The sequence below is a fragment of the Amphiura filiformis genome, chromosome 19 (assembly GCF_039555335.1).
Source record: "Amphiura filiformis chromosome 19, Afil_fr2py, whole genome shotgun sequence".
Classification (NCBI taxonomy): Eukaryota; Metazoa; Echinodermata; class Ophiuroidea; order Amphilepidida; family Amphiuridae; genus Amphiura; species Amphiura filiformis.
Window position 1 is genome coordinate 14,839,449 of NC_092646.1, and position 26,080 is coordinate 14,865,528.

The following is a 26,080-nucleotide window of genomic DNA, read 5'->3' on the forward strand; positions in this document are numbered from 1 at the left end:
TCCCTTCTAATGGATGCAACCCAATAAGATAAGAAAGGATGTGGACAAATCAAAAATGAATATTTTACTTGATTTGTTTGGGGTTGACAACCCTGGATAACTAGAGAAACCTGTTATGAAGCATATTTCTAGTAAGGAAAACCGCTTGGTTACTGACATGTGTTTAGAATATAGTACTGAAGTAAACCTGTGTGTAATTTTGGTTCATTTTGATGGACAGGATTTGAAGATATGACCTTGTGAAAAATGATTTTAAAAAGTGGAAAAAGTTTCTTTTTGAGGTCAGTTTATGTGTGTAATACGAATTTTATTCACATAATTATTAAGAGTTGATCACTAAAATGTTCTTCCTACTTTCGAATGCAACAGTGATTTAATTTGTTACAAATGGGATAAATGCCCGCCAGTAATGAAAACCGCTACATTCGTGGTGAAAATCTTAATTTCTGACATGAAAAAGAAAGCACTTGTATCTGTGTTGTGAAGGCATAAATTACGTTCAAGTCCAAATGTTGAATATTTGTCGATTTCAGAGCGTGAGTTAAAACGCACTTGTCCCGTTTCTATTTGTACATTTTCCATTAGTCCCGACATGAAATTACGAATTTGAATATTTTTTGTGCAAAGTTAAATGTCAAAACAAGTGTTTATGCTATTACAATCTAGGCGGAAACGTGTACCACATCTGCATCTCCTACTTTATATCACTAACATAATTTATTGAATTTAGAAGACTGTTTTCAAATGAGTATTCAGAAATAGGAATCTATTTATCAGGGTACATTCTCAAAGCTTATTTGAATTTACATTATTTATTGTATCAGTAATTATTTCTGTCGATGAAGGCGTATCATATATCGTTAAACATGGTTAAACATGCTTTTATACTAATGATCTTAGACATGACGGGCAGGCTACAAAAATCTACTAATGTGTGTAAAACATTAATTTTTCTCACATAATTATTTTCCTATGATTTGATAGCTCAAATGTTCTTTCTACTTGCTAATGCAACAATAATTGCATTTATCACAAATGGAATAAATGCCTACGAGCCACGCACCTTAAAATTCATATTCTAAAGAAAAATGCTACATTCATGGCATAATTTCAATTTCTGACATGAAAAGGAAAAGACTTGTATGCATCTGTCTTGCGAAGGCTTAAATTGTATTGAAGTTCAAATGTTGAATACCTGTCGATTTGAGAACGTGAGTTAAAACGATCTTGTGCCATTTCTGTCTGTAATGTGACCATTAGTCACGGCATGAATTAAGAATTTCAATATTTTTTGTGCAAAGTTGAATGTCAGAAAGTGTTCAAGCTATTACAAAAGGCAGAAACATGCACCACATCTCCCACTTTATATTGCCAACATAATTTATTGAATTTTACCAACCGTTTTCAAAGGCGTATTCAGTAATGGGTTTCTATCTGTCAGGATACATTCGCAAAAGCTTATTTAAATTTACATTATTTATTGGATCAGTAATTATTTATGTCGATGAAGGCGTAGATACTATATCATATCAACACATAGCATTTTTTATGCTAAAATGATTGAAAGGAAGTCTCCGGCAATCACTACGTTATGCCTTACATAATATATAAGGTATAATGTTATTAGAAAAATAATATTATTAGAAAAATAATTTTATTAGAAAAATAGTTATCAAGAACGAATCACATGGTTTTATTTCAAACTAATAAAAACAGCCATCAACATGCGATATATTCAAAATTCCCCGGCACCGACTGTCTGGGAAAATGACGTCATGGTTATTTGTGCTCAATTGTCGCCAGTCTTCATTGTATACTGGGACGTCATTACACTGGACAATATTTCGGCGCCCGGGAATTTTGAATATCGCGTGTTGAGAGACGGATGTTTTTATTCGTTTGTGTGGTCAATATGAGTTTGTTTAAAATAAAACCATGTAATTCATGCTTGATAATTTTTTTTTTACATATAAGGCATAATGCTGTGATTGCCGGAGATTTCCTTTAAGGGTTGATATGATCTTCCTACTTTTTATAATACAATAATGATTTAATTTGTTACACTCTGTAAATAGAATAAAGGCCCGCAAGCCACCCAAGTTTAACTCGAAAGCGCTACCTTCGAGACGAGAATTTCTGACATAAAAAATGAAAACAGGTGTATGCTTCCCTTTAGTGAAAGCTTAAATTGTCCAATTGTTGAATATGATTATATCAACTTGAGAACGTGAGTTAAACTTTACTTCCCATTTTCTGTCTATAATTAGATCAATTCTTCACGACGTGAAAAAATATTTGCATATATTTGTTGTGGAAGTGAAATGTCAAAATGCGTTTTGGAATAAGTAGTACATGAATCCTGCCTCGACACCGTTTAACAAGTGTAACATAACAACGATTCCTATTTTCATTTGCCCCGTTTTTTAAAGTGTATTCCTTCATGTCCTTATTATAATGTGCATACATACGTTTACCAATAGCTCATCAAAATTCATATAGTGTATTAAAAATGTTAACGATATTGTTTGTTATCGTGGGCGTATGTACTGTGAAACATATCTATTTGCATTTATTTAACAATGACATCCTGAGTACCTCAATCGACATATTTCAGTGCTCCTGTGTGCTATTTTCACAAAACATCAAGAGCTATCTTAAAAACCACTGAACCAATACTAAGCTTGTTGTATGGGCGTAGCCATAGGCGGAGAGCCATACTTTAATTTTGTTTTGCAATATTTGTTCGCACGTTTAAGGGGTTATCTAGCCACTGTGTAGATTGAAAGTTGCAGGGTATATAGTATATAAGCGAATGAAGAAGTAGATAGATTTTCTATAATAATATGTGTTCAGGAGAGGAGATATTTAACAAAAACAAAAACGTCCGTCAAATGCACGAATAAGAATACGTGTATAAGATAGGCCTATGCACCATTGTGCATGATTGTGGAATTGCCGCAGCTGAATAGAGTCGTTCATTTCGTGCGGTACCTGATTAGAGTCGTTCATTTCGTGCAGTAAATAGCGGGCAATGGGTGTATTTTTTGTTTGGTTTTGTGTTGCTTTTTGGAAACGCTCACTTGTTTGCACAGACCTAGTCTCCCACACATCCAATTTATGTCGGGCGATCCGAACAAACATCGTGATAGCCACATACAGTCTGGACCGAGGCACAGACTATCAAGTGTTTGTTTACCAGTGACCTTCAATAAAATCGATACTGTAGTACAAACATGCTATATACAGGGTGTCCCTGAAAGAACTGTATCGTCGGAAACTTAATTGTTTGGGTATTTTAACGACCCAACTAAACAAAACTAAATACTTGGTGCGGTTGAGCAATAAATCGGCTATCACATACTTTTGACAATTTGATAAAAAGACGAAATATTAAGATTAGAAATTTAATAAGATGGCATAATCACTGCGCATCATAATTTTTACTTAATTTACTGTATAAAACATACATCTTTTGATTCATTATGACACCAGATTTTTTTCTTTTTGAGAAACAAAAATCCTTCCAAACTTTTACATAGAGCCAAAATTTACAAGATAAATTTTTTTATTTTGGCATAACAATTTAGGGAATTTTGTTTTTGTTTGTTAACGTTTGTTTTAATACGCAATCACTCGGGCACACCCTTTCCAACGAAAAATGAAAACTTTCAACATTTAATTTTGCGCATGGAGAAAGGCTTCTTCCTCCCGTTCCTCCCCATTTCCCCCTTCTGTTTTTCTTCTCTTTTTTTCATTTTGCTTTTCACCTTTCCACATTTTTTTCTTCTCAGACAACCCTTGTTTACCAAAAGTAATACATTTAATTTAATTTATGACGACACAGCTTTCTGTCATCCCTGTCTAGCCCAAAGGTCTGACCTGGTTGGTTAAACCGGCGCAGGCCAGATGTCAGAACTGCAAATAAAATGCAGCAAGGTAGAGGTTGTAATATCGTGCACATAGCTTCCCATACCTTGCTGTGTATAGTGAACAGAGCACGTGTATTTTGCTCACTGGCAATTGATACAAACCGAAGGTGTCAATAAATGGGACAGTATGAATGGATCATTTTCGAAGTTTATGTTGTGATGAAGTTTGGAAGTCAACATGTGCGATATCATATGATGCCATAGGGTCTACAGGGGTTTTAACAACATGGTGTATTGCCTAAACTTGGTCAGTTGTATTTGTAGTTGATGTTCTTACAGGGCTGAATAGATTTCGGGGTCATCCAAGGTCACACAGAGTTCATCTGAGGTCAAATTACTAAAAACTGTCATATGGGCACGAAACTTGGTGGGTATAGTCAACACTTAGAGTCAATTTTTTGGAAGGTCAGTTCGGGGTCATCCGAGGTCACCCAGGGGCATCTGAGGTCAAATTACTAAAACTGTTATATGGGCACGAAACTTGGTGGGTATATTCAACATTTAGAGTCAAGTTATTGGAAGGTCATTTCGGTGTCATCCGAGGTCACCCAGGGTCACCTGAGGTCAAATTAAAACTGTCTTAACAGCATGAAATTTGGTGAGTACAGTCAACATTAAGAGTCAAATTTTTGGAAGGTCATTTTGGGGGTAATCCAAGGTCACTCATGGGTCATCTGAGGTCAAATTCCTAAAATCTGTCGTATGGGCATGAAACTTGGTGGGTACAGTGAACATTGCTAGAAAACTGTCTAAACATACAAAATCTTCCAACACACGGCTCGGGTTGTTTTGGTAAAGCAATACCAACACCTGTTGTGAACTCGACACCACGAGGGGATTTTCCATATCCCAACCCGTGCTCTGGGCATCTTGTAAAACATAAACATTACACAGCTGTGCGGCCTATTACATTTCCATATTATTTCCTTCTTTAATCACCCCACACTCCCCATCCACCATCCAGGCTTCGCCCATACAGGGTTCTGAAAAGAAACTCACATTTAAACACAACCACTACCATACCATCACCCAACAACCTTACACACCAACCGCGTATGCCGAAAACCGCGCAACCCGAGAACCGCTCTAGTTTGTACTCATTTTAATGCATTTTTCATGCTCTTTCCATAAATGGTTATAAAAATTGACATTTATCAAATTATTTGAATTTTTAAGAAAAATTTGAAACTTGTCGTCTGCAGTCACACCCACGTGGAGCGAGTTAATGTGGGCGTGTAAGTAACATAATTTATCTGTAATGTTATTTTCTTGCTTCTGTTTATCTATAAGATGGGCTAATCATAAAGTCCACACTCCAAAGAGTTTTGAAATAGTTTCCTCAAGGGGGTATGAATTTGCAAATGGACATTAACCAACTCTATTTTGAAACTTCGCCCTCCCTTTGTAAAAGATTCAGGTTTAATCTTCCTCATTGGGTGTACGAAGTACAAATGGAGCTGCCTAATGTGTTCATTCTATTTGAAATTTATCCCCCCCTGTAGAAGATATTTCCAAAATCTTCAGAGTGGTAGAGCGGATTTTAAATGGAATAAAAGCCCAACTGATATTTTTCTGCTAAGTGGACAATTATAGCTTAAGAAATACAAATTTATGATTTTGTCAAATGTTTTGGCGCCGCTGTAAGAACAGTTATTGGATGGTAGATGGTACAGTGTTTAAAATCACATATTTAAGATTAAGGTTTCAAAGTTAAATCACAAACACAATTATGTAAATATATTTATTGACGAAAATATAAATTAACGTTACTGATAAGAACTGCTGTAAAATTGGTCACAAAAACTGTAAAGCTGGTGAGCCACCACTGAAACCATTCAAAAGCAATAGGAGGCTGCAACTATTTATTTACCAATGTGTGTCGTCCTTATTTTGCGCTGTTCAAACTTGAAGCTGGCACATCGAGTAAAACTTCTAAAGTCCATTGACCTGGAAGAAATCATTAACCGTATTTGTGACAGTGGAAATAAATGAGGGAAAAATAGTTCATCATAGGACATCTGTAGCGACTTTATTAGGTCCACGAATCTGCCATGATGATGATTTATCGCCTTGACGGTTCAAATGCGCATTAGGATAGCTTTTAAACAGATCCCTTTCTGTAACTAATTCACTTTAACTGAAAAATATGTTAAATTGATATTTTGGTCATCTTTTTATGGTCAAAAATTGATTCATTATCCATTAAGAGCACATGAATGGTGTCAATTTTTCAAAGATAAGTGTTGCAAACCCAATTAAGGAAAACTAGGGGGAAAATCGGTAAACATGGTAAATTAACGCGGATAATGAGTATTTTCAGCATTGAAATGGTTGAAGCGGTAATGCACCGGTGACGGAAGCGGATCAGCGGTTGTAATTGGGCTTCGTGAGTCTTTTTAGACAGATTTTAAATATTTGAAGAGGCATCAACTCTGCATGGTGGTCGAAGCAGGGAATAATTAAGATGGGGAGTGACAGCGGGCTACAGCATGTATAGTACAACTTGGTAAAATGACATTTCCCTATCATCGCGTATCCTGGAACACCCGTCGCACACGTCGCACTTGAACTCGTATTGTACGCTTCGCTGGTCGCGTGATTTGCTCATCCGCAGGATCGTAAAAATCATCAAAATTCACATTTTGGCACCTATGTTAGTATCATAGATGTGTTATAGATGGCATGTTAGTGGTTAAGCCGAAACCTGTGTATTAAAGACAAAATAAGACATTTTACACGGATCTGTAATTTGTCTACATAAGTAGAGAAATTAGCTACATGTATTTGAATGAGACGTCAACGTTTTCAACACTGCTGTTTTTGTCGTTTTTTGCCAATTTTTCCATTACAAAAATACCTAATGACAACTTTAATGACTTATCCTTTACTTTCAAGCAAGTGATACACAATTTACACTTTGCTAGGATCACTGTATGATCCTTTAAGTGATTCCAAGTGGCTGTTTTTTTATTCAGGCTCCATAAAGTGCAACCAGGTCGAAGTACGGAAGCAGTGTTGATAGTGCTCAGTTAGCACTTAACGGGAGACAAATCATATGAAACAATAACAGGAATCTACGGAGTAGCAGATGCAAATAATTGAATTTTTAAAGCATCCAATGTTTGGAACTAGTACGCATATTGAGACTATCATTCCCTATTACCCCCGAATATACATTTTCAACATGGGATGAGCTACTCCAGAGGACGGAATAACCAGTATTCTATGTTTAATATTACTTATTTATTGCGAATGATTAGTATTGTGTGGTAAATCACAGGGTTCACTCGAACAATAGAGCTTGCGACGTACGTATCAAACGCCCGTACATCTAATCAAAATCACTCTCATGTGGAGGGATATTGAATTGGAAAATTCTCTAATATCACGTATTTATCTAAATCACGTTTGCATCTTTAGAAGGGGTAGGCACTTGTATAATGTCATTAGAATATCAGAAAAAAACTAACAAATGGCAAGGAAATTAAAAAAAATCATATTATTTGGTTAATTTAAATTTAAAATATATGTAAAATAGCGCCCTCAGTTTGCACACAAAATGTGCAGAACTGTTTATTGAATAAAAATTATCACAAAAAGCAGATAAAGATGAATAATTTGATATACAAACGAGAATCTATGTTAAAAATAGCTATAAAATTATATATACATAGTGTGATAGATTTGAAATTTGAATTTAATGGAAAAATGTGCAGTTTTGCCCTGCTCTGCATATCATTTATTACGGCAGATACACCGAATCTTTACCGAACACGTCCGCCTTCCACTCATCAGTGTCTTTTTATTGCTTATACGGATTCTTAATCCACTATAGTCATGAGGTTACCCATCTAAGTTGAAGGTTTCGTCCAAGAATCTCCTATCTATTTCTTGCGTTCCGTACTGTACACATCAATAAATATGACTCCTGGCAGCTATTGCAGATAAGGCATTCTTGCCTTGATCCCTTGATATGCTTCAAACATTATTAAGATTGTCAGAACTAGACTATAAGCTTCAACAAAGCAATAAACACGTGTTATTATAACCCGTTTTCGTGTTTATTGATGCCGATGTTTTGTTTTTTGTGTGTTTCGAATTACCTGTGTCTATTTTCTTTACTTGATTTATGTTATTTTGATATTTTGATAGAGACTTGCGGCCTACGCTTAAATAATGTTGATGGCCAGTGAAGGTTACATGGGGGAATTTTAGCCATTGTATATTTTGTCCAGCTCTTCGATTGTTATTATTTAGAGATTAATGACTACGCATCAGTTGTTTCAAGGATATTGCGAAGAATCTAAACATTTTGCTTGGGGACCGAGGAATATCCATTGGGGGCGCGCCCGGCACAATGGCCAAAAAATTTCGGATGCAAAGTCATGAACCGTCACTTCTCAGATATAAAAGATATGACATGTATTGACCCATGGCATTTCTTACACATTACAGTTGGTGTAGTTCATGTTTACTTTTCATCAGGGACTAACCTGAAAAAAGGTCGCTATATCAGACATGTTTGCGAAATCGTAGTTTTTAATAACTTTACCACAATATGGGTACATCGTAAAATAAGTTACTTGTCCCGAAATGAAATAAAATCACATTGCACATTACATATGGTCCAATTTCTCAAAGCTTGACTAGCGATGAGGCGTCTAAACCAGTAAGCTAGCCCTACCAATGAGGATCCATTTTATTGATTTATCTTCCTAGGTGATGTGTGTGATGTGAAATTGGCACTGGTATATAGGACTAATTGGGCTTAAACCTGATGGCTTAGGAAGCCTGACCACTAGCCATACTTCGAGAAATCGACACATAAAGGTTTCATTATTTTGCAGTATTGTTTAGCGAGCTTAACTTGAAAGATGGCCATGTAAACGACCTTTTCATTTCAGCAGAGGCGCTATGGGTATTACCGCCTTACGTGCGAAGGAACAGCTATCCCAATCCAATTGGAACACCTAATTGCTGTAATAGCTTTAAGAGGCCGGTCTATAATCACACTAACTTTGAACAGCGATCTTAGATACGAGTTTCTTGATTTCTATACACAACTTGCATTCCAAATCACCGCAATATACGTGCGTTTAGCTACAAACCAAATCAAATTTTCTACATAGTTGAATAAATGTCATTTGATTTAGATGTTGATATTCAACCCAGCGATGTGGAAATGAGTCGATTTCATTAGCAAACCTAACCATCCAGAATCGAAACCATTATCTGTAATTGAACATTAACGCCAGGGATTAGTGCGGGACTTTTACAATAAGGAATACCTGGCAGAGACCCCGTAATGATATTCCTCCAAGGACAGACGCTACCCTTCATGTAATTGCGTAGTGTGTGTCATTATGTTGAAGGGTTAGTGTACGAAAGCCCTATCTGCAATACCTGCCAGGTGTCATATTTTATAGATTGTGTACAATATAGAATGCAGAAATTATCAAATTTCTATAAGGCAGCTATTGCAGATAGCGCCTTCTTTAATTAAACCACTCTAAATTTTTCGTACACCAAATGAGAGATTTAAACTACCATATCATTGTCCTTTTTATTATAAGTTATTTTCAATCATGTCCGGGTAGGTTTTTACCGTCTAATCACTTCGTCAGTTAATATGTGTAATCTCCCAAAGGTAATGTGATAATGAATTGATATGATGGAATTAATGACGGTAGATTACTTGTAGTAATAGAGTTCAGGCGAAAAATCACTGACTTGATTGCCAAGTGCGATTAGCTCTGACTTGAAGTTTCATATCTCGTAAATTTTAACTTTCGTTTAACAGTTACTTGCCTTTTTGTTGATTACATTAGCGTTGTTACATGAGGTGTAAAAACACACAGTGTCATAATGTTGTTGTGTTGCAATGGCCCAGAGACAGTGACATCATGAAAATATTTGTCTAAGATATTGAACGATTTATCCCTGATGAGAATTTCGCTAATGTCAATACAATATGAATATGCTTCATAACTGAAATTGACATCGTCATGATAATGTTTATTTGTTGAGCAAACAAATACTAAACATGGATAATTATTAAAGGTATGAGTACAATTAGTGTTATGATATGTCCCGCAATATTAAGGTAATCGTAAAAGGTGGGTTGTCTGCAGGAGTATAATATAAATATGTTTTTCACAAGGTCATATCTTAAAATCCTGTGAATAAAAATGAACAAAAATTACACACATGGTTACTTCAATACTCTACTCTAAACACATATCAGTAACCAAGCAGTTGTCCAACTGACACAACAGCAAAATGCACTGACATGGAACACCTTCCTGGACCACATTCACAGCTCAACAGATTTCTTTTGCTGGGTTCCAATTATTCGCCTGTGAATGTGGTCCCGGAAGCTGTTCCATGTCAGTGTATTTTACTGTTGTGTCAGTTGGACAACTGCTTGGTTACTGACATGTGTTTAGAGTTGAGTATTGAAGTAACCCTGTGTGTAATTTTGTTCATGTTTCTTTTGAGGCCAGTTTTATATAAATATCTGCCTGCTATGTTACTTGGTATAATATTTGTGACGATTTACCTTTGATATATTTTGAATACAGTTGAAACACATAATACATATCACTATTGTATTTGCTATATAGACTGCAAAACTATTAAGGTACCAATTACTTTTACCCCTGTGTATCCTAAACAAAGACACATATGTCATAATTAGAACCGGTAGTTAATAGCTGCATCTTTTAGCTCGGATTTAAGACCTCATTCGTTGATATCGTTCACGAAATAAAGACACGATGATCCAAAAACCCAAGGAAGATTAATACAAACGTTGCAGTTAAAAGTTCCATTGAATGCTCTATTGATTTATACCCAAAGAGTTATCGAAAATACCGCCGTTCTTTCAGAACTTTTGATTTCATTCCTTCCTTATTTTTTAGATTCACCGTGTCTTTAATTCTCAACCAATTTCAACAAATAATGTCTTAAATCAGAGTTAAAGGGTACAGGTACTGACTGCTTGTTTAATTTTGACACATTTGTCTTTCTTTAGGATATACAGGGGTGAACAAAACGGGTACCTTAATTCTGTTGCGGTGTGTATACCCGCATCATATATTTATACCCACATCATGTTATAGAGACGGTAATATTTTCAATTCAATTCAACATCAAACGCTGTCGTTTCTGTGAGGTAATGATAAAGCTCTAACACATCCCCGGAAAAACGTCATACTAAGCAGTTATATTTTGACATACAACTTCCTTGTTTGTACAATTGTAAAGGGATACTATACTCACAAATGCAATTTTTATTTTGTACAATTCTGGCGATTCACAATACAATGCGCCGCCAGCGGTTGCTCTTTCCAGTCCAATTTTTGACCTTCAGGGTCGACATCGCCGTTCTAGCCACCATTGGATGATAATAATAATGTTAAAAACTGCTCCGGATTCCGTGTGATTAATGGAAAATGGATCTACTATAAAATTATTGTAAATTACTACGCATTCGCCAGTAACCTTATTATATTGGTATTCAAACACACAATAATATTATGTTCCTGTGTTGTATTCGTATTACGCGGGCTTTGGATGTCGACATTTTCCCATTATGCACTGCGTATTTTGACCTCTCCTCCAGAAAACACTGGAGGCGCATTGTATTATGAATCGATCGAATTTCGTAGGCATGTTTGTTCGAAACAATTATCGCCAAGCTTATTACAAAATGTGTATATTTCGTGTTCTTGCAATCTGTCCATATTCAAAGCCATGTACCCAGACGAAGTTCGAGCGCTAGTGGCTAAAATCTATTCATAGTTCCATCGCTAATAATTAGCGATGGCACTCTGAATTGTTATTCTTACCTGCAAAGTGTCATCTACGCGATGGCTCACGGCTAGCGACTATAACATAAAAGCCCCGCGTAAGCTGCTAGTGCAAGGAACTCCCTTCACGTCTAATTATCGACGTGTTAGTAGGTTGTATAAATAGTATAGGGGGAAAAGCGCTGGCAGGACCGGGATGACTTCCCACTTTCGATTGTTCATCGATGTCAATGCTTTCTTCCCTTGCCCGCTGGGTCGCCTGTAAAGTGAGATTCAAAAATAATATGCAAAATGATAAATTTCAACGTAATAACATTTCTATTATGTTTTCATCTTGGTTTGTTTGGGTGTTTGTGTGTTTATTTGTTTGTATCTTTTTGCAACGAATTATGGTATCATGAAGATCTGTACCGTAGTAAATAAGAAGTAAAAATTTGTTGCTATTAGCAGTTTGTCGCGACCTTTGTAAGTAACATGTTGTTTTTTCATTTCTCAGTTATTGTTTGTGATTGGTTGGTTGATTTTTGCGTATCTGGTTTGTTTAGTTACTTAGATGAGGTGGTTCTTATAATGTACAAGCCAGAGAGAGTTTACTAGCAATAAAACTTTGGGACGAATTATTATTTTACAAAAAACATTGATAGTACTAACAAAGTATTATACGGTACTGGGCACAACTATGTTCACTGCCCTGCACTACACGCAGGTTGCACTCATCACCTGTGTATGTCTGCAATCATAGATTGAATTAAATACTGCTCTTTTCAGAATGATATGATTCAAATCATGGGTACCACGTGAACGTTGTAGTGCAGGGCGATATAATCAAAAATTGTATTCATCTATGGCTATGGTAGTTACGTCCGATTATTACGTCACTTCGACCGCGAATTGGTAATATGTTTTTGGCAAAAAATGTTTTCTTTATCGCAATGGAAGTAAAAGCAGATCTGTACTATGTCTGTAACATTACCTATAGAAGAAACACAAATTAGGTTATGATGAGAAAATATTACACAACTTTGAACGTACTATAAAGAATTAGTGATAACACTAAGATCCACAACATGCTCATCTATCAGGGCACAGTTCTTTAACCCCAATACATTTGTACTTTCATTGAATGACCTTTGAAAATTTGATACAAAAACTCATACTCTGCAACCTAAGGTCAAATTTTGCAATATGATTGTTTAATTGAGGTTATTGAACTATGCCACTGGAATGAGGTCATTGTGGTCCATAGTGTAAGTCAAAATGTTCGTGATCTGTGATATATTACCCTCTATGACCCTATTATGAACGTGTATTTTTCATTTTAATTCGTGGATGCACTGTAACTTGGGAATAAATCCGGTTTATTAGCAGTGTACGTGAACATGCATTAAATTGTGTTCAAATCTCCCGATTAGGAATGAAGCAGGAATCCTTGAAGTCAGTTTTGACAGTCTCTATTATTGATTCTGTCTGTGTTAAATTATGCATTGTCGAAATGATCAAATTATAAAGAAATAAATGACCAACCTTGGTCTATGAGTGATGAGTGATAAACTGTACCATTTTCATATTACACAGTCGTGGTTAATAGTCGGCGATTACTTCGTGATATAGATTTATATTATAATCGTTATCAGTGAGCGATTTTTATTGGGTTAATGGAGGCTATTTCTTCGAATTCAAAAATAGGTTAGAGTGACCAGTAGTGATATGGTGGCTACAGTCTTTGGCTCCCATATATAATTTTACTAGGCTCGATTCCTGGTGGGGGATGCCGTGGATGACAAAAAGTCCAGAGCTCCGTTCCAATGAGGGTAACGCTTGTCTGTTCACACACTGTGTCCTGTCCTGTTCATAATAAGATAACAGAAACCGAATCAGGAGGCATACTTTCATTATATAGGACAGATCATTTTATTCCTAGATCGTGTTGCCAAGCTGTATGAAGTACGCAATCTAATGCGAATGTTATTGTAACATGATTGGTAATATAAGAGGGCCATAGTGGTATTGTGGTTTTATTTCAAATAAGAATCAACACCGACACTTTAGCTGCTAGCAAAAACTTTCCATGCACCATATTTTCATACAGAAATATTGTATAACCGTGCTGAGATTGCACTATAATACAGCTTATTACAACCGAAATTACAATTGCTTTTGTAACGCCCAAACGACTCTAGCAAATCGTAGATCCACCTTTCTACTCAATTTAGTGATACCATTTTACCCCAGCACTTTACACGGGGCCGGGGTATAACCGACCATCAAAAATCACCATAGGGGGAAAGGGAGCTAGCGAGGCCTGCTTCGAGTTTCTACAGTAAAATCCATGATTTCCATTTTGTTCTGTAAAATAATTATGCCAGGAGATTTTCTTTCAATGTTAGGAGGAAATCCGGTGAAAATCGTATGTTCGTAGCATTTTAGCCGAAAATCAATTTTTCCTATTCTTTTATACATATCCAGAATTTCATATTTGATTATGACGTCATAGACAGTAGCGTTGCCAGCTGCCCCTGACAGAAAAGTAAAGAGAAAAGAGTTTCCTACCGAAATTCACCAAAACATTGTAAAATTTCAGCTTCGCGGGCGCAGTACCCTAATAAAGCTCTTTTTGGAAGCTTGAAGACGTAGACTTAACATGTGCTATAAAAATACCGACATATGTTTATATCGATAATACCGGGTCTGAATGATGCAAACCGGGAATTTTATGGCTTTGCCCCGAAATTGTTATTTTGTCCCTTGACCAAGAAAGATGATAAGCAACAATATGTGGGGAGTTGTACTTATTTTATTATCACTGGATAGAGGAGACCCATAGCTATTGGCCTATATTGGTACCAAATATAACGGTATATGACGTGTATAATAAAAAGCCAGTTGTGTTGCAGCCTTGTAATCAAAAAGTGGCTCAGTCAGTCTTGTATTCCTTATTTATAAATGCGAATTTATAAATTCACCATGGACGCAACCATTACACAACATCGTATCAGCAAAAAGTACCTAGATAAGCATTAGTCAAGACAATGAGGGGTATATGCTATTCTAATTACGCATTAACCATAATCCATACAATTACAGCTGAAACAGGTTGCCTTACCATTGGCCATTATCCATTCAAATAAATGTGTATTTTTTTTTCTCTGCTGCAGCATGTGGTCTAGTGAAGGACATAGAAGACACCAGCTCAGGAAAGAAGGAAGGCTCGGGTGTTGTAGCAATATTTGGACCATCTGATTCTTCAACAGAATCATCGGCGGCCGTACAAGGAGTGTGTGAAAATCTGGATATACCACATATAAAGACTATTTGGGAACAGGGTGAAAAACAGATACCAGATGGAACTATTGCATTAAATTTACACCCTTCTAATTGGGATATAGGACGTGTTATACGAGATTTAGTTATTAGTTATGGTTGGTTGAACAATGGAGTAGCTATATTATATGAAGACTATAATGGTAAGTTGAGGTTTGATTGTTTGTTGGTTTTGGGTCTTTGTTTGTTTGTTTGTTGGTTCGTTAAATCATAGATTTCACCTCAATTGAAATTAACCAATGGGTGAATACAATTTAGGCACAACATCTGCTTTTGGTCCTATAGCGCTATCGGTGCCCGAAGAGGTACCGATGGCACTTTTTATCGTACCATGAACATGAATACAGTGCATTCGTTTTTTATTTAAATGAAAAACAATAACACTATGCAAATGTCAATTATTATGCTTGATACAACTTAGTACACCTCCAGGGAGTGATGTTAAGAGTCATCGGTACCTAACCGGGCACCGATAGTTCTATAGGACCAAATTGGATGTGGTGCCTTAGTTATCATGCGTTTCTCTGTTGTAAATTCAACTTCAGACTCGCTATTTATAATTATGATCTCATTGTTGTCATACAAAAGACACTTACATGGTTACCTGTAATTTGACCAGATTCGCTATATCACTTATTATATCGCCTATATCAGCCGGATGTAAAGTACAGTGTTTATATTTTGGGGTTATAAAACAGGTCACGTGGGCGAGACTCCCAATTAGTAAATAAGCACCCAGTAACAGACTTTCATTTACACCTTTGCACCGTATTTAATGTGGAACCTGAGAGCACACCAGACACACCATATTGCATTCTGAAAAATGAGGAATGTCCTTCTGACATCAAATAATTCTGAATTTTTGAAATTCGTAATACAATACGAATTTTATGGCAAATTATTAAAAATTAAAATTTTTGACAGTCCCCGAAGTAAACTTTATAAATCTAATACTTAAAGTGTATTTAGCTGGGATGAAAGACCGTCCATCATATGAAAATTTGAACCTTTCGTATTGAAGATATATACATGAAGTTTCCCAAGACACCTAAAAATGTTAGTCTTTTGGGAAAATACCGTGCAAAGGTGGGTGACCGAACCAATAAAAATAATTTTGATGTGTAGTTTTTGCAATAACAAAATAATGTTTTCTTTCCATTTTATTTTTCAGGTCTAATAAGACTAACAGAAGTCCTTAAATTAAATATTCAACAAATTAAAATACAGGAACTAGACACATATCTCAGTACAACTTTAAAAGCAGTCAAGAAATCAGGCTTTAGTCATATCATTGTTGATTGTAAAACAGAGACGGTACCACTACTCTTAGACGAAGTAAGTATACAGACGTTTTCATTGATACATTCCAGTTGAAATCATAAATCATGGCAGACATATTAAACCTTAATCTTTCATACAAGGAGTGTAGATAATTTCAAATGGAGTCAACCATTCAGGTAACGCCATTTGAAATTTACTGTGTGGAAGATTAAAGTCATGTCTTCCACAGGGGTACATGGATTTCAACTGGAAAATCCCATAAAGTACGGCCCTTGAATATTTAAGAAGTAAAGCTGTAATGCGGTAATGCTGTATCCTCTACAACCAAATGATGTGTCCGAGGCAGTAAAAAGATTGAGAGAGATGTAGTTTTCTTTTGGCCCAAATATTTTAAGTTGTTCACATAGAGGTAAAGCGCGTACGTGGATCCGCATACAAATTGTAGTTTTCTAGTATTTTAATTCCTGAACCAAACAAGATTAAAAAATGTATGCAATAGGACAGCTTTCATACACTTTTTGAAATTCTAAAATTGACTGCTTCCAGTTCAATTTTTAATCCTGCCCACTGATACAATACAGCAGTCATTGAGCTGTACCTAAAGTATCAAGCATTGTGTCTATCTATCTTGCGGACGCATCCGAGAAAGAGTTTACAATTCTTTTCCAGGAATCTCTATCAGCCATCAGATTTGGGAGGTCATTAATTTCTTGATTGACGTCCCTTGCCACACAGTCGATGTAGTTGAATGGTCTTCTTCCTCTACATGTTCGTGGAAGCCTCATACAGATGACATCTGAAATTATTTGGTCTTTTGCACGGTAGCAGTGGCCTGCAAATCTGGCTCGCCGTTGAGCAACGATGGAGGACACCTGTGGAACACCATCATAGATCTCTGCTTTGGTTTTATGTTCACGCCAGGATATATTTCGAACCCTCATCAACAGCCGGGTGTAGGTACCATCAAGACGGTCCTGAAGATCTTTCTTCATTGTCCAGGTCTCACTTCCATATAAGAGGATACTCTCTATGCAGGCTCTAAAGAAGGCAAGCTTGGTATTTCTTGATATGTTGGACTGCCAGATGGTGTGCAGTTTGTTGCAAGCTTTCCATGCTTGAGCTTTGCGAGTCAGAAAGTCTTTCTTGCTGTCGGCAACAAATGAACCAAGATATTTAAAGTCCGACACCTCCTTGAGTTGTGTGCCATCCCGAGAAAGGATTGGAGTTGGGTTCTTATCTCCATTAATACACATATATTCTGTCTTCTTGGAATTGAGAAAGAGGCCAACTTTGGCGGAAGCATCTTCTACAGATGACAGAAGATCTTGGGCATCTTGTGATAACGTAGCTGTTAAAGCGATGTCGTCTGCGTAGTCAAGATCGGTTAAATACTTGTTCTTCTCTCTACTCGTCTTATTGGGCATGATGTCAATCCCTTTGGACTTGTCAGTGTCTATCGACTGTCTGAGGAGATAGTCTACCACTATCACAAAAAGGTAAGGGGCCAAGGTGTCGCCCTGCAGGATTCCAGCAGTAGAGAGAAACTCTTCAGTTGGTCCTTCACCTGTTTGTACAAAACTTGAAGGATTATCATACATTATTGCAATAGCATTCACAATCTCCTGAGGGATCCCATAATTACGAAGAATATGCAGCATGGCTTTCCGGTTAACACTGTCGAAAGCTTTTGAGAAGTCAACAAACACAATATATGCCTGCTTCTTTGAGATTTTAAGCTCTTCTATTATCCTTCTAAGGGCTAGAATCTGTGGTGTGGTTGATCTACCCTTGCGAAAACCATTTTGGTTACGTCTGAGAATAGGATCTAGATGAGGAGAAATCCTGTTGAGCAGCATAGTGTTATACAGCTTGGCAGCAAGTGCTGACAGTGTGATACCTCTATAATTTGATGGTTGTGAAAGATCCCTTTCTTCGGGAGAGGTATAATTGTGGATCTTGACAAGGCTTTTGGCTTATTTCCTTCATGGTTTCATTACAGAAATCAAGCAGTTGCTGATGGAAGAGTGGGTTTTTCCAAACAATGGCTGGTATGTTGTCAGGACCAGGTGTTTTTGACTTGTTGAGCTTGCTCAGACCTTTTGCAGTTCCTCCATAGTAAATGGACCAGTGTGTATTGGGAGATCGTCAGAGACATTGCTGTTAAAGAACGTATCTTCAAGGTTTACGTCTTGCTCTGGTTTCCCTAGTAAGTTGGAAAAGTGTAGAAACCAGTTGTCACGACGCTCTTCAGATGTATTGCCTTTCACTCTAACCACAGGAGCAGATTTGGTGTCAGTTATCTCCCGGAGGAGTTCCCAAGAAGCTGCATGTTTATATTCATGATGGAGGTTGTCAAGTTCCTCTGTCTTCTTTTGAATAGAGGACTCCAGAGTTTCTGTGTAGGCTTTATCAAGAGTAACTTTGGCCGATTCGAGGAGCTTTTGTGAGGCTCAGGTGGATCTAGCATTGTGTTTCATAGATGCACTCTTTAAGACATCTCTTGCCTCAGTGACTTTGTCTGATGCAGCAATGTTGTAGGACTGCTTTGATTTTTTAGGGAGCATCTCCAGTGCAACTTCCTCATTGGCCGCAACTAAGGTATCATAAGTGGTGCTAATATTGGGTTCTTGTAGCTCATCGTGTAGAGAACTGAAGCGGTTATAGACTGCTAACACAAACTGCTCACCCAGGATGGTGTCTCTGGTAACCTTCTTCCAGTCAATACGTTTCATTGGGTCTTTCATGGAAGTTCTGCATTTCCGGTAGCTGATTTGACATTTGCATGAAACAATCCTATGGTCCGAGTTCACACCCTCGAAGGAGCTGTATGCACGTGAATTCTTGATTGAGTTGATCCACTTCTTTCTTACCAGGACAAAGTCTAGTTGAACTAGTTGGCCATTAGGACGCCTATGTGTCCATAATCTGTTGATGCGGTTTTGAAACCTTAAGCATTGTGTATTCAGTGGTATTAGGCATGGGTAGGTTAATGCACATTATTCATGACTCGTGGACTGGATTAAGAATGAGGTGTGATTTTCAAATTGTTATCATTCCAGAACGGAGGGTCAATTTTCTAAAATGACATAGAAGCCGTTTTAACACAATAAATTACACTATTACATTATTCATGACTATTGATCATGCAATAACATACACTATTACGCTATGTATAACATAACATATTACTATTCCTAATTTACTTCGTATTTTTGCTTCAACAGATGATGAAATTACAGATGTTAAAAAGTTACTTTCATTACATATTCACTTCAATGGTAAGTAATAAACAATGTTATAGGTTGTCATTAGTTTGAACTGCAACAAATGCTTCATGAATTTCATAATAAACCAGTGCAAACTATATAAATTACCCAGAATCTAGTTAAACAGTTAAAGTTCATCTTTTATGTGTCATTATGGAGTTGCAGGTGTTACATATCTAACATTATCGATAACATAATAAGTTGTCGTTCAAATTATATTCTTATCAATAAAGGTAAATTCGCTTATGGAAATTGTTAATTTCGTCAAGTTTGCATTGTACAGTTTGGAAATCATTAATTTTGTTCTTATCAAAAATATATACTATATTTGATGTAACCACTTATTTTTAAAATTGGTAATGGTATTACCGGCGTAATACATAATTCAAATACCAAAAATATGAAAATTAAACTATTGTATTCTGGTTAATACGGGACCGATATGAGTTCCTAATTCTGTCGGTATATTGGTTCCGGTTTTGACCAAATAAAAAATATTTTACCTGCGAATAGAAGAAAATCAAAGGTTCAAGGTCAATCAAAGAAAACATGACCATGTTTCTCTTGATATTTTACAAATGCATAATAAATATTCACTATTCTTTGTATTTCTTTTTGACATATAGGACTTAATCACATTACCAATGCAGAAATATTCAGGAGACGATGTAAATATTACAGCCATTCACATGGTAGACTTCCTCAATGTGTCCGTCAGAAATATCTTCAATGAATGGGCTGAATATGCAGATGACACAACAAGGACTACCATGCCGGTAACTAAAGTTTGTTCGGATTACAATAGGCGAAAAATACGGCTTTTGTTACTGCGTGAGTCAATTAAGATCCAACTCACGCTCGTGTAAAATCACATAAGCGTGCGCCAGTCATGCATTACGCAACACACAACAATACGCATGCAGTAACAAACACTTGCACGGTTCCGCCATTATGCACTATGTGCGGGAGAGCCTCGAACTGGCAGCATACATGAATGGGAATTGAACTAGTCATAACGTTCTGTGTAAGGTTACATAATTCTTCCTTTCATGTATGCTGCCAGTTCGAGGCTCTCCCCGCACATAGTGCATAATGGCGGAACCGTGCAAGTAGCGAATTATAAGCCGAAACTTTTAACCAGTAGTCTACAACTGAATGTGGCCCAAGCGTGATTCAGTGTCCAAAGGATTATGCGTTCGCGGGTAAAATGCATAGCCAAGTAGCCGAGTATTAGGTCCAAGTTCACCCGTCCAAGAGTACGTGCGCGTTTCTTATCAACCTGCGTCTTACAGATGCGTAATATCCTAATGTCTTAAATCAGAGAGAAAAATACGCATAGTTTTCAAATTTGCATAGTTTCTATCATTTTTTGGTAAATAGTCTGGAATCCACATATTTTTTAAATTTCACTACTTCAAAGAATACAACAATGACTTGAACATCAAACAAAAAATAGAAAAATTATATGGACGATTTTTGTATTAGCAAAATTTGGGGATTTTTTTTTAAATTTAGCCTTTTAGAATCTGATCTTTTTAATGATCTTTTCACTTACAGCGGATTCCTTCTAGATTTCGTACAAAAGCGCGACAAACATGAGTTTACTTCATTTTGACTCACCCTGTATGTGTCTGGTCATCTCGTGCAAAATATTCCATTTCCAATTATTGTTAGGCTACTCCATAAATTATATGCACCCCTATGGAAGACGTACGTGACCTCAATCTTCCACAGTGTACATCATGCAGTTATTGTTAACTACATGTATGCACTCACATAGGTAATTGGCCCGTACTGGTAGCGCTGTGCTGTGGGTATAGGAGCTGAACTAGTTAGCGTCATATATCAACAAGTATAAAAGCTCTGATTTTAGTACTTGCTCTATGTTTCAATTACGTATTCTTTTCAAAATATCTGAATTTGTAATCCGGTACAAGCTTTAATAACGGGGGAGCATGCATTTGTATGAGAAAGGAAATCTACCATCTTATCCAAACTCCCGTGTTAATCCAATGCACATTTTGCTTCACCGGGCCGCCCTGACTTGGTCGCGTTTGGGAGAGGGGTACCACCAAATCGTAATAGGTACAAATTTAGTACTTTCTGTCAATCAAGTATGGTTTATTTTCTACATGTCAATCTTTAAATTATTAGCATAGTCCTTATAATAACGGTGGAGCGCCTTGATGAGTAAATGATAGCAAACCAGTGAAAAAATCCCCAAAACTCAGTCAGTGGAGCTCCGCCCGTGCATGTCAATAGCGTCATTATCGATTGGATTAGTCGACCGTAGCGGACAATTCGATCGCTCATTGGATTAATATTATCACGTGGTAAGAAATGTGCATTGGACAATCGATTACTATAATGGTTTAGTACTGCATATTTCGGTTTAATCTTCACTAAGCGAGTTTATGGCTGAAAAAGGTCACGGTGAATTTGCCGTGGACAAAACTGCACTATGAAATTTCAAATGGGGTTACCTGAAATTCCAATTCCATTTGAAACCTACACCCCTACCTATATGTGGGAGATTAAGGTCATATCTTCCGTATCATGCACATAGGGGTGTATGGATTTTAACTGGAATAGCCCAAGTTTGTTATTTAATGTCCACGTTGATGTCGTTGTATTTGGTTTTAGACTGCAGTCGCCCTGATATTTGACGCCATCAACGTGACGGACGAAGGACTACGTGCAGCGCTGGTATCTGCTCCAGTACAGAGTGAATCGCTAGCATGTGGAACCGATAAACCCGTCTGGGACTATGGATTAACCGTCGCGAACGCCCTAAAAAGCGTACGTAATTATTATTATACTTATTTTATTTCATGGATAGTTATTATACTAAATTTCGTTTTACCTCAAACTTCCTAGTGACCAAAGTACCTTTTTGACGCGACTGCCCCGTAAACGTGTCAACAAAATTCTCTTGTACCCGTGTATATGCTCTGCGAAATCAAGATAACGCTCGCGATTCGACACAGGGTACCAAACTTGAGTTGAAGCAAAGTTTGGCCCAGTCATACTCCGAATAATTTGAAATCACAATTATTGGTACTTTCTTCATAATTCCGGTATTTTCCGAAACATCGGATGTCCATCACCTTGAACATACAGTGTAATCATTATGTATAGAAGTGTCAATGATTTCATATCTGAATTGACCTTTTCATTACATTCCATAAGCCTTTGCTAGTACACCTGAGATGTCGTCGTTTGACGTCACTCCGATTTTCAAGGCGCAGTTACAATGTTCGATAAACGATACGCGCATTGGCGCAGATCGGCGTGACGGCAAATGACGACATCTCAGGTGTAATTTACCGAAAAGGTCAATTTCAAGTTAGTTTCCACAAGATCATCTGAGGTAGCCCCCCCCCCCTCCGTCAATTAGCTCATATACTGGCACTGAGAATATAATATTTATATTATCTTATCGAACGTGAGACATGCTTGAACTCCGCCAGATCCAGTATTTCGCACTCGGTAACTCATTCCCCTATATACTCCCCCTGACTCTATGACAAAATGGTTTAGAATCTGCTCTTTTCAATGATATTTTCTTTCTTTCTAGATTTTGTACAAAAGCGCCACAAACATGAGTTTACTTTCTTTTGAATCACCCTATACCAGTATTTTAGTATTATAACACAATTGTTATATAGTTCCAACCTAATCGTTATAACAACGTATAAATAACGTTGAAGGTTTATTCCATTATGTTGGCAGACCGTAAGTAAGTATCCTGGACTGTGATGCCAATAATAATTAGTGCTATGGCATCAGTATGATTTCATAACATCCCTATGAGGGACTCAATGTTGACGAAGTAAACAAGATTCAGTTTCATTTTAATATTGTAAGCTTTGCAAAGCGTTCATCAGTCGTTTGCTCAGCATAGTATCATGTTTGGCTTACTCCAGAAATGTCTATCTGCAATAGCTGCTCTACATATATTTTGCAATATTACAGATAGGGTGTTCTTGCACTTTCTGCGTGAAAAGTTTTTGCAAAACCTGGCCTGGCTATACACTTAAATTTACTTCTCAATCGCATTAGGCTGGCGAATAGCATACGTGATATTGTTACTACATTGGTGTCTCTGAACAAATTATACCGTCAGAAAACTTAGTTCTTGCGTATTGTAATGTCATACTGATTGCCATGTTGTGTGACGTGACAGAGCATCAACAATATATATTTTTATATTTTGTTCTGGAATTATAACAATTTGAAAATCACACCCCATTTTAAATCCAGTCCACGAGTCATGAATAATGTGCATTGCACTACCCATGCCTAATACCACTGAATACGCAATGCTTGATACTTCAGGTACAGATCATTGACTGCTGTATTGAATCCATGGATTCGATGCTGTCCTCGTTACAACTGAAGATTAAAAACTGACACAACAGCAAAATACACTGATATGGAACAGTGTCCTGGACCACATTCACATCTCAATAATTGGCACCCAGCACAAGAAGTCTGTGAGAATCGTTGAACAGATGATAATTTACAAGACGGTGCAGCGTTCTGCTTTTCACGCAATTCCTTTAAGAAACAGGACTTATTCCATACTATTCCATTTAGTCTTTAGGAATTATCATCTGTGCAAAGACCTTGTTCACATTCTTACAGATTTCTTGTGCTGGGTGCCAATTCGTCGTCCGTATTCCATAGTGGCGTATAGTGGGGCGCCGCGAATAAACAACTTTTCGAGAAAATCGGGTTTGAAGAAATGCCAATTTAAAATCGAGTTGTGTAAATCAGACATTCATTATATTTTGTAAATGATGTAAAATTTCTGTAGTAAACTAAATAGATTTTATTGTTAAATATTTTTCAAAAGAAATAAATACATACTATTGCTGGCAAACTGACAATAAAACTATACGTCACTATGGAAAACGAACAAAACGCAATACCTAACCTTACGTTAACCGTACGCCACCTCGGTCGCCGTGTAATCCCTATGGCGTTACTTTTTCGTCGTTCGTATTCCATAGTGGCGTATAGGTCCGATACGCGTACGCCACTATGACATACGATGTTTTTCATTTTTGCCGATATTTCATAATTATAAAATGTGTATAAAAAGTGGCGTATGGTCGATACGCCACTATGGAATACAAAAAATGTCACTTTGTAACTATACGCCACATTTAATTAATTAATTACTAATTAATTAGCTAATTATGACTGATGAGACTTAGAAAAAAGGAAAGAGAACATCATTAAAAACATATGTGCCAATTTTCAAAAAAGTGACAAAAAATCACTATACGCCACTATGGAATACAGCCGACGAATTATTGAACACTGAATGTGGTCCAGGAAGCTGTTCCATATCAGTGCATTTTGCTGTTGTGTCAGTTGGACAACTGTTGGATACTGACATGTGTTTAAAGTAGAGTATTGAAGTATCCTGTGTATACGACGTAATTTTGGTTCAGATATGACCTTGTGAAAAATTAGTTTCTTTTTTGGCTTAGTGTATAAGATACACCTCTTTGCCATATTAGGGCCGTGTTATCCCAAATATTAAAGATAACTTCACTTCATTAATGGATAATATGTTGTTTTAATTGCAGGTTAATTACTCTACTGGACTGACCGGACCTATATCATTTCATACAAATGGAACCAGAGAAAATGTAAGGTTCTTCATTTCAGAACTGGGCCCATACGGCTTGGAGCAGGTAAGTCGATATAATGGAGAGTTTACGAATGCCGTTCCAAATTTACTTCGACTTCTACATCAACTTCATTCATTGTTAATTCATGGTTAGTGGGTTTCAAAGTAAAGTGGTTTTGAGTTCTCGAGATTTACAATACAATGCGCCGCCAGCGATTGCTCTTGCCAATCCAATTTTTCACTATTGGACTTTCACGCGAGCCTGATAATGTTGAAAAAAGTTCCTAAGGATTCAGCGTGATCAATAGATTGAAAATGGATCCACTAGAATTATAAGTTGCTGTTTTAGTCTGCATTTGCGTGCATTATCATTATATTGACATTTGAGGTGGTACTACACCCCCTGATAAATTTGGTGAATAATTTTGCATTTGTCTCAAAAAATAACTACACACTGGTAACAAAAATTATGTATATTATAGGGGCAAAGAATCCAATTACTTCACTGCAATTTCAGTGATTCAATTTCAGTTTATTATATATGTTAAGAAATAAGGTACATTACTAGCGGTACCTCTTTTCTTATTATAAATAACGTACCGCTTGTCTTGAGTCACTGACATTCCAGTGTAGTAACTGGATTCATTGCCCCTATAAAATACATAACTTTTGTTACCAGTGTGTTATTATTTTTTGAGAAACATGCAAACATAGTCACAAATTTATCAAGGGGTGTAGTACCGCCTTATGTTTCTGTATTGTATTCGTATTACGCGGGCTTTGGATGTCGACTTTTTCCCATAATTCACTCCGTAATTTGGCCTCTCC

General features: G+C 36.8%; 1 protein-coding gene across 2 annotated transcripts in view; it reads left to right on the forward strand.

Moving 5' to 3' along the window:
- The window catches only part of LOC140140962 (glutamate receptor ionotropic, kainate 2-like), a 200,583-nt gene that overhangs the window by 135,171 nt on the left and 39,332 nt on the right, over positions 1–26,080 (forward strand). For both annotated transcript variants that reach the window (XM_072162730.1, XM_072162729.1), the window contains exons 3-8: positions 14,896–15,204; positions 16,233–16,396; positions 19,567–19,620; positions 20,235–20,384; positions 22,252–22,407; positions 25,209–25,316. In XM_072162730.1, the coding sequence (XP_072018831.1) occupies positions 14,896–15,204; positions 16,233–16,396; positions 19,567–19,620; positions 20,235–20,384; positions 22,252–22,407; positions 25,209–25,316 (941 nt within the window). The remainder of the gene's footprint in view (positions 1–14,895; positions 15,205–16,232; positions 16,397–19,566; positions 19,621–20,234; positions 20,385–22,251; positions 22,408–25,208; positions 25,317–26,080) is intronic.